Below are 10,249 nucleotides of genomic sequence, written 5' to 3' on the forward strand. Positions count from 1 at the left end.
TGTCCCTCTATGTCTCTAATTACAGACTTTAGTTTAAAATCTAATTTGTCTGATATAAGAATTTCTACCCCAGCTTTCTTTTGAGGTCTGCTGGCATGGAAGATGGATCTCCATCCCTTCACTTTCAGTCTGGATGTATCTTTAGGTTCAAAATGAGTCTCTTGTAGGCAGCATATGGATGGGTCCTGTCTTTTTATCCAATCTGCAATCCTGTGCCATTTTATGGGAGTATTTAGGCCATTCACGTTGAGAGTGATTATTGAAAGATATGAATTAATTGTCATGTTGCCTGGGAAGACATTGTTTTTACAGATTGTCCCTGTAAATTTCCGTTGTATATCATTCTTGGGGTTTTTCTCCTTTTATAGAACCCCCCTTGATATTTCTTGCAGGGCTGGCTTAGTGGTCACATATTCTTTCAGTTTCTGCTGGTCGTGGAAGCTCTGCATCTCTCCATCCATTCTAAATGACAGACTTGCCAGATAAAGTATTCTTGGCTGCATGTTCTTCTCATTTAATACCCTGAATATGTCTTGCCAGGCCTTTCTGGCTTGCCAGGTCCCTGTGGATAGGTCTGACATTATTCTGATGTTCCTCCCTCTGTACGTAAGGAATCTCTTCCCCCTAACTGCCCTTAAGATGGTTTCCTTGGTTCTAAGATTTGCGAGTTTTACTAATACATGCTGGGTGTTGGCCTGTTTTCCTTGATCTTGGGAGGGGTCCTCTCTGCCTCTAGGACGCGAATGTTTGTTTCATTCCCCAGATTAGGGAAGTTCTCAGCTATGATTTGCTCAAATACATCTTCTAGTCCTCTCTCTCTCTCCACTCCCTTCGGGATTCCAATTATTCTGACATTGGAACACTTCGTGGTGTCACTTATTTCTCTGATTCTATTTTCATGGATTCTGATTTATTTTTCCCTGGCCTCCTCTTTTCCCTTTTACCTATTATATTGTCTCCCAGGTTGTTTATTCGTTCTTCTGCCTCACTTACCCTAGCTGTTAGATTATCTAGATTGGATTGGATCTCATTGATAGCATTTTTAAGTTCTGCCAATTCAGCTTTCATTTCTGCCTTTAGAGACTCTATGTTGCCATTAATTGATTTCTCCATTCTAGCTATTGTCTTCACAGTTGCTAGCCTGAATTCCATCTCTGACATCTTGATTATATCTGCATCCATTTGTAAATCTGCAGCATAAGTCATGATCTCTGAGTCTTTTCTATTTTGGGGGCTCCTCCTCCTAGTCATTCTGTTGATGGATGTTTGAGGGAATGTATAGAGTCCAAATTATTGGCCAGAACCCAAGCAAGATGCACCTGTTTTCTTGGGACCTTAGGGTTGCTGGCCTCTTGTTTTCCCAGTCTGTCTTCTGCGGGAGGGGCCTGCCGCGGTGTTACTCGGGCAACCCTGTTTGGGCGGAGTTGCCCTGCCCCCCTGTGGCGGGGGATGGGCTCAGCGGGAATCAGTTTCCGGGGCTTTTGTTCTCTGGTAGCTTTCCCTGGTGGCTTTCCACGTCTCTTCCACGAGTCAGAGCAGAAGAGACCGTTTCCAACCTTCTGCCTCAGAGCAGAGAGACCGCAGTCTGTTCTTCAGTGAGCTCTCCAGGCCACACCGTCTCCGTTTCTGTCCGTGCTGCTATAAACTGCAGCGTCCTGGGTCATGCGCCCCTCTGCAGTGCTCCCAGTCCTGCCTCCAGGTCGGGGCTCGTCTCTACCCTTTGTGCTTCTAAAACCACCAGCTGCTCCCAGTTCACCTGCATGACCCTGCCCCTCCGGGATCCCGCCCCGGGGGGCTGCCCTAGAGTCCTTTCCCCGCCACTACTGGTCTGCAAGTCTGTGCCCGTCCGCAGCGCACGAGCCTGTCACTCACCAGCGGTGTAGGATCCCCACGTCCAGGCACTCTCCCGCTGCCATTTATCCTCCGATATCTGCCCGCGGAATCACAGCTCCCCGCTATGTACCTCCGAACCAACTGCCTGTGATATTCTGTTTGTAGAGATCCAGATCTTCTTACATCTCAGGCTGGTTTCGTGGGTGCTCAGAGTGGTCTGGTAGATATCCAGCTCCATTCCGGGGACCAGTTGGCATAGGGTCCCCTACTCCTCCGCCTTCTTTCCTCTCCCTCCAGAAAGAATTTTTAGGCAAGATGGTTAGTAGTGCCAAATACTACCGAGTTGACAGCCACTGAAAAATCACATATATATTGTCAAAGGGACTAATGCTAAAGAGAGATACTTGTTTACATCAGTTTCTAAGATGACATGTTTTTAAATTTTAGCTCCTGCCTTGATAATCAAGGTGAGCTTCCACAGTCACTATGACCATCCTGGAAATTTTGAAAAAGGAAACAATTCCTACCTTTGTGTGTGTGTGTGTCGTTTTTTTTTTTTTTTTTTTTTTTTTTGCAGCCAAGTAAATGACCCAGACAACTAAGAAAAATAGTAACATCAGCAGTAATTTACGAGCTATGGCATTTGGAAACAAAATGAGTATCCTATAGAGGACAGGAGAAATAATCACACATTAACTCAAATAAACAACATTGCTGGGGCACCTGGGTGGCTCAGTCAGTTAAGCCTCTACCTTCGGCTCAGGTCATGATCTCAGGGACCTAGGATTGAGCCCATCTGGCTCCCTGCTTAGCAAGGGTGGGCGGGGATCTGATTCTCCCTCTCCCTCTGCCTCTCCTCCCTGCTTGTGTTCTAACTCTCTCAAATAAATAAATCTTAAAACGAAAGAAAGAAAAACGTGACATTGCTCTGCATACTTTGCTCAGAACTTTCCAGAACAGGGTTATTTATGTTCTATATAGCTGCTATCTCCTGGATTTTGAGAAAGTTCCATTTTATGTTCTACTAGAAATCAGATACAATGGTCCTTCCTGAAGCCAGGAACCAAACTGGTTGAAGGACTCTTGGCTCCTGACTCTTAGGTTAATTCTTCTGTTTAGAGTTACATCAGAGCTCTGAGCCTTTTTTCTCACCAAGTACTCAGTGGGTATAACAAAGTTTTAGCAACTGTTTAGCCTAAGAAACACTTTTTTCTGGTCCCCTCCAACGCATCCTAGTGTCTAAGTTTCTCTGGGTTACACAAACACACGTATTACCTGGTGCTTTCTCTCCCTGATCTTGCCTGCCTTGTCAAGCTTCATTTTAAATCTCCTATTTGGTTTTTAGGCAGCTTGTTTCTACCTCCAGGTTTTTTATCTCCTCATGTTGAAGTAGTTGAGAAACATTGCCATGAGGGACAAAGACATATTCTTTAGAAAAGGCCATTGTTGAATGGCTGGAATTTTAGTTTGTTTTTTAAACCTAGAATCCCAAAGGAATGCAGCTAAATTATGGCAATGTTTCTCAGACTTTTTTGCTTGGGACTCACAGTAAGAAAATCCTATCAAATCTCATTCCAGAGCATATACACAAGCACAAGTCTGGTAAGACAATACTTATCCTAACTGCATGCAATGTACTGTGATATTTTTTAGTTGTTTTATGTTACCCCAGTCTGTTCTATTCCATTTTTAAAGTACTTTCCATGCCCAAATAAAATTATTTTACTATTCCCTAAAGGGTTGCAACACACCATTTGAAAAGCACAGACTGACCAGTCTGTGGTTCTCTCTCCTGTCTCTGCCATTAAACCTGAAAATAAACGTTGGAGGGTACCACACGTATGGATGAGCATCTTCTCTATCCTATTCTCTCAGAGGAGTTACAACCATGCAGAGTTGCTTGGGTTCAAGCAGTCTTTATTTCAGCATTGGAGTTGCCCTATAAGCTTCAGGGATCCAAAGCTGAAATGCCATTTGTGGCCATGGTGTGCCGGCTGGCGTCACAGGCCTCCCTCCCCTCCGTGACCCGCACCTGCTCACTCCACAAGAGCCAGAAGAAAGGAGCCAGGAGGGAGTTCTTCGGTCTTAGATTAGAATAGATCCAGTCACAGCCCATTGTCACCTGTGGCTGAGGCCTTACATATTTTTATACCGAATGCATTTCCTTCACTCATGCCTTTGTTTCGCTGTCATGTGGAATTGGTCACTTCCACAGTAGCGAGAGTAGTATTTGAAAAACTGGGAAGAGGGAAAACAGAAGCCCTTATCTATAGTTCCTGGACAACCGAGACTTGATTTGGCTAGTGTCTATCAAAATTTGTCGTGCTTTCTTGGTAAATTCTTTCCCTTACTCTAAACAACTGCATACATTAAGCACTCCAACAACAACCTAAATCTCAGGCCCTAAGTGGAGAGTCACAGGCCTAAATCCCATTGCAGCTTGCATCTGTAGCAGGATGGGAAGAATCCAAAAGAGCAAACTCTGTGGACATGAGTATCACTGCAACTAAAGGTGGTATGTGGTGACAGTCCAGCCACTACTCAGTGGCCTATTACCATCATATTCCACTGGCCATGCTAAATTTGCTTTGCTTGGCATGCGGATATCTACAGATATAGAAGTGTGGAGAAAGGTATAAGAAGATCTAGATGAGGGCGCCTGGGTGGCTCAGTCGGTTAAGCGACTGCCTTCGGCTCAGGTCATGATCCTGGAGTCCCTGGATCGAGTCCCACATCAGGCTCCCTGCTCTGCGGGGAGTCTGCTTCTCCCTCTGACCCTCCCTACTCTCATGTGATCTCTCTCATTCTCTCTCTCTCAAATAAATAAAATCTTTAAAAAAAAAAAAGATCTAGATGATCTAGTTATAGTGATATCTGGATATTAATATGTATATAGATATGCATGCATGTTTTTCATATACATGATATATGTGTGTACATATCATACTTGTGTGTGTTCATCTGTGCCAATTCCTCCAGGCACATATTCATATAACTATGCATATCAGAACTGTGATCATGGCATGATGGAGATTGGCACAGAGACATGATAGATCATCTCTAAAGGAATTTACTGGCGGGGGGGGGGGGGGTTGGGGAGGAAGAGAGACCTGTGAATAGGTCCTGCCAGACTGTCCTTCCCCACCCCTTAGGAGGCATGTTTCTCTCAATGATAACAGTAGGTCCAGGATTCTTCAACTAAATCCTGGAGTCTTCTCTCCTATGTGGAATAAAATGAAAACATTTGGCTCCATAGATCCTTGATGACAAATGTGTGCTGTGAGCTACTCACGTAATTACCATGACCACATAGATAATTGCATAATAAACAGACAAGTGCTTCGTGCCCCTAAAATATATAATTAACTCACTTTGGTTTTGTAACAGTTGTTGAACTAGTCAGGGCAGACACCACCACCCCCTTATAACAAAGAGCCGGGGACCTAGATGGGGGCCACGAAACTGGTCTGAGCTCATGGTTCAGCAACTGAGGTGAGGCTAGAGCCCCAGGCCCCTGACCTGTGTGGGCCTGCAGCCCCCAGGAAGGAGGGTTTGGCTCCACAGTCCTTGAGACCAATATGAGAGGAAATAAACATGATGGAGAGCTGATCTTTGGTTGAAGTAACACAGTCCTGACTTGTGCTGCTCAAAGTTATTTTGCCTGATGGTGGGAAGAGTGAGGCTGCATTTTGGGGGGAAGGGGGTTATGTACTACAAAGCACATTTTCCTATTAATTTTACTCAATGATTGTGTGTGTTGTGGGGAGGGTAGTTAAAGCTGTCTAATTTGTAAGTAACTTTAGACATTTTTGTTAATCTAAATTTCAACCATAGGGAAAATGCACTGTTTGCTTGTCTTTTTTAGGATAAAAGACCGCCGAAGAATTTTAATTTCCTAGCGGGATCTTTTATAGCAATATCTATACGCCCCTGGAGGTTAGGTTTATTCTTCTTTCCTTTTGGAATATGTTTATGGAGCTCTTTGAGCTAAACTCGGGGAAAGGCTATTGGCAGAAACCATGAGAATGTGTGAGTGTGTTGCCAGCCCCCTCGTGGGAGAGGTTGCTCTGACTTCATGAATCTAACTATCCAGTCTGGGGACAGTGGCGGAAGAAAACAAACATTTGTTCTAGGCAGAACATTAGGAACCCATTCCTGATATTTCCATCCATTTGGAAGAACATTAATAATTTTTAAGAGGGCACCCAATCTTCTCTGCTTCTTCCTGTTCATGAAGGCCTGCTTGGTCTAGTGCTGCGTAGGCAGGTCAGGTAAGTTGCTCTGATTTTGGGATTCAGTATTAGAAACACCACTGGCCTATAGACATTCCACATTCTCCAATTTCTGCTTTCTTACACATAACAGTGAATTTTGAGAGGCGGTTCTCCATTTGCCTACTCTTTTCTAATTTCTAAACTCATTCTGAACTCCACTGAGAGAAGGTATTTATTAGAACTCCTTTTATTATTTTCATAAAGATTTTATTTATTTGAGCGACAGCACTAGCAGGGTGTGGGGGCAGGGGGGAGAGAAGCAGAGGGAGAAGCAGCCTCCCTGCTGAGCAGGAAGCCCTACATAGAGCTCGATCCCAGGACCCTGAGATCATGACCTGAGCTGAAGACAGACACTTAACCAACTGAGCCACTCAGGCAACCCTAGAAACCCTTTTTAAAAAACGTGAATTTTGGGGTGCCTGGGTGGCTCAGTTGTTAAGCGTCTGCCTTCGGCTCAGGTCATGATCCCAGGGTCCTGGGATCGAGCCCCGCATCGGGCTCTCTGCTCCGCAGGAAGCCTGCTTCTCCCTCTTCCATTCCCCCCTGCTTGTGTTCCCTCTCTCGCTCTCTCTCTCTCTCTGTCAAAATAAATAAATAAAATCTTTAAAAAAAAAACACGTGAATTTTGTCAGTACTACATGACATCAACTGCAATTGAACTTTTTGTTCATCTTCTCACTGAACAGTTATAAACTTGGAGAGGTAGGAAGCATTATTCCCATTACATACATGGAAAAAGGGAGACTCAGAAAAGTAAAATAATTTCCTGGTGTCTAAGCTAAGGGGAGAAAAGCACCAACTACGTCCCATGGACCAAATCTAGTCCATGGCCTGTTTTGTAATAGTTTTTCTGGGAAGACCACCATGCCCGTTTGCTTACTTATTGCCTATAGCTGCGTTTTTACCTACAACAACAGAGTAGGGAACAGAGTTGAGTTAATTGTGACAGGGGTCCTCTAATCCACAAGTCTAAAATTCTTACTCTCTGGCCTTTGACAGAAAAAGTTACCTGACGACCCCTGGTCTAAACCATCTAATAACTTGTTGGATTAGTAAGAGTAAAAAAGTGAGTGGGTTGCAAGAAGAGGAGGGTTGTGTTCACTAAGTGGAGTAGTGAAGTGGCAGAGAAATTATGGCTAATGACAAGTTGTAACATGTGCCCATGGATCTGATTTGTGTAGTGGTATAAAGAGGAAGGCCACTGGATTGAAGACAGATAAGAAACTATGAGGACTTAGATGTGTCATCCTTGAAGATATTAAAAATTCACAGAATGAGAATGGGGAGGAAGGTCAGGAACTCCATACTAAACTCTTTCACAATGTAAGAGAGAGATTGACAAATGGCAAAGGAGGGCAGTGAAGGATATTAGCAGAAGAGAATGATCCTCAGAAACAGGAGGAATTCCACAGAAGAGGGTAGGATAGATGAAACCAAGAATGGTTTTCATTCCATATTCCATAGGTAGTGTCCTCTCACCTCAAGCAGAGTGAATGGATTTTCCCTCAATTTGTTCCCAACATGTCATGCATTCCACTATTAGAGTATATATCCCACAGATACAATTTTTTGTTGTTGTTTTAACAACTTTGTTGAGTTAGAATATACATACCATAAAATTCACCCAGTTTAATTATGCAGTTCACTACTCGTAATGAATGTACAAGTTATGAAACCATCACAAAAAAATCAATTTTAGAACATTTCCATTGTCCCCAAAAGATCCCTCATGTCCCTCTGCCATCTTTCTCATTCCGGCTTCCAACCCCAGGCAACTGTTAATCTGCTTTCAGTCTCTAGGCCTTTCCTGGATGTTTTGTATAAGTGTAGTCATTCAATATATGCTCTTTTATGTCTTTTTCTTTCACTTAGCATAATGTCTTTGAGGTTTTATTCAAATGGCAACATGAATTTTATTCTTTAATATTGCTGAGCTATAATCCACCGCCACACACACATATTTCCACCAGTTGATGGACATTGAGGTTGTTTCTCCTTTGGAGGTCTTACTAATACTGTTGCCATGAACATTTATGTACATGTTTTTGTGTAGACCTATGCTTTCTTTTCTCTTGGGTATATACCCTAGGAGTGGAATTTCTGGACATATGGCAACTCAATGTTTAACATTTTGAGGAGTTGCAAGACAGTTTTCCAAAGCAATTGCACCATTTGGTATTTCTACCAGCAACGTATGAGGATCCAATTTCTCCACATCCTCGACAACACTTGCTATTGTCTTTTTCTTTATAGCTAGTCTAGTGGATATGAAATAGTATCCCATTGTGATTTTGATTTGCATTTCCCTAATGACTAATGAACATCTTTTTATGTGCTGATTGGCCTTCTGTACATCCTCTTTGGTGAAATGTCTATTTATCTCTTCTGTCCTATTTTAAATTGGGTTATTTGTCTTTTTATTATTGAGTTGTAAAAGTTCTTTATATAGTCTAGATACAAGTACCTAATTAGATATATGGGGGCAAATATTTTCTCCCATTTTGTGGGTGGTTGTTTCATTTTTTTAAGTGGTGTCCTTTAAAACACAAGTGTTGTAAGGGGATTAACATAAGAATAAAAAAATTAAAAAAAAAAAAAGAAACCTTGAAAAGTAAAGGCTTATTATTTACAGAATCTGGACATTATACAGAACACCTGGGGCCACACAGGTCATGGGAAGTGGGGAGAGATGGGACCTGAGGTTCTGCTTTTATTGGGGGTGAGGGTAGGGGCCTAGGGTTTCACAGACTCATTCTTTAATGGTGAATTTAAAACATAGGAATGGGAATTTACAGTGTGGGAAGAGAAAAAACAAGTGGCCCAAACAAGCAGTTATTGAAATCAACAAAGATCTCAAACAAAGAAGGCTTGGTGGGGGAAGGTGGCCTGGTTCTTTATCTAGTTGAGTGGCTGGCAATGTGTATATTAGAGATAGCCATCTTTGAAGTGGGTGTCTCAGCAATCAAAGCTTAAATCAGGCACTTGTATTAACAAAAATAAAAACAAAAAAAACCTTCTCAGGGTTTACACTATGGGATGGGTGTGTGATATGTGTAGGGATGTGTTTTAGGTGTGTTTTATATATAAGTATGTATATTATGAATGAGGGATGGTGCTTGTTTTTCCTTTGGTAATTTTGTCCATCATGACAAAAAAAAATTTAGCTCACATAAAGACTATAAATATCAGAAAAACATGAATACGCTAAGAGAGCTCTCCACGATGAGCTGAAATTCCAGTTACTGTGAGTTTATAACTTGCATACAGTAGCAATCTAGAGTGAGAGTAGGGTCTCTAGGACCTCTTTAAAAATTATTTGTCAAAACTACACCTGATTTGGGCGCCTGGGTGGCTCAGTTGGTTAAGCGACTGCCTTCGGCTCAGGTCATGATCCTGGAGTCCCAGGATCGAGTCCCGCATCGGGCTCCCTGCTCGGCAGGGAGTCTGCTTCTCCCTCTGCCCCTCCCCCCTCTCATGTGCTCTCTCTCATTCTCTCTCTCAAATAAAAATAAAATAAAATCTTTAAAAAAAAAAAAAACTACACCTGATTTTTTTTATTTAATTCCAATTAGCCAACATATAGTACATCATTAGTTTCTGATGTAGTGTTCAATGATTCATTAGTTGCATATAACACCCAGGGCTCATCACATCACGTGACTGATTTTTAAGATCAAGAAACTCAAGGTCAAATTGGTTTTATGATTTTATAAACACTACATAGCTGATTAAACAATGAATTTAGGACAGCTCTCTCACCCACCAGTCCAGTGAATTTCAGTTACACCATGTTGCCATATCTGGGGGTGGGTGGGAAACTCTCTTTGGATTGAGAGTCCATAGATAATATTTGAAAACAAATCAGAACTGATGTGAGAGTATACATTTTAAATCTCGATCATCATCAATTGAATTATTTTTAGGGGGGGAATTTTCCCCATCCTCAAATGCAGGGTAATTGTGGAGCTGTGGGACTTTCACTATAAAGCAAACGCTGACACAGATTCCAGGCGAGAAAGGAATGTTGTAAAGCTGAAGATGCCCTGTGTATCAGGAGATGATCTTGTAAAGAGGAATGAACCCCTTACTGGGGAGAACAGGTGTTTGTTTCAAAAGAACCAAAGTGTAGGAAACTGTCAGGG

The 10,249-nt window shown here is 42.4% G+C and overlaps 1 protein-coding gene across 1 annotated transcript in view; it reads right to left on the reverse strand.

The window, feature by feature from the left end:
* The window catches only part of NXPE2 (neurexophilin and PC-esterase domain family member 2), a 63,110-nt gene extending 54,719 nt beyond the window's left edge, over positions 1-8,391 (reverse strand). Inside the window, 4 exon segments of the mRNA XM_064575869.1 lie at positions 2,409-2,496; positions 3,673-3,703; positions 4,390-4,440; positions 8,277-8,391. Of these exon segments, the coding sequence (XP_064431939.1) occupies positions 2,409-2,496; positions 3,673-3,703; positions 4,390-4,440; positions 8,277-8,391 (285 nt within the window).
* Positions 8,392-10,249: the final 1,858 nt, after the last annotated feature.

The sequence above is a fragment of the Mirounga angustirostris genome, unplaced genomic scaffold (assembly GCF_029215605.1).
Source record: "Mirounga angustirostris isolate CCGP_5_RB_7025 unplaced genomic scaffold, mMirAng1.0.hap1 SCAF_13, whole genome shotgun sequence".
NCBI classification, from domain to species: Eukaryota; Metazoa; Chordata; class Mammalia; order Carnivora; family Phocidae; genus Mirounga; species Mirounga angustirostris.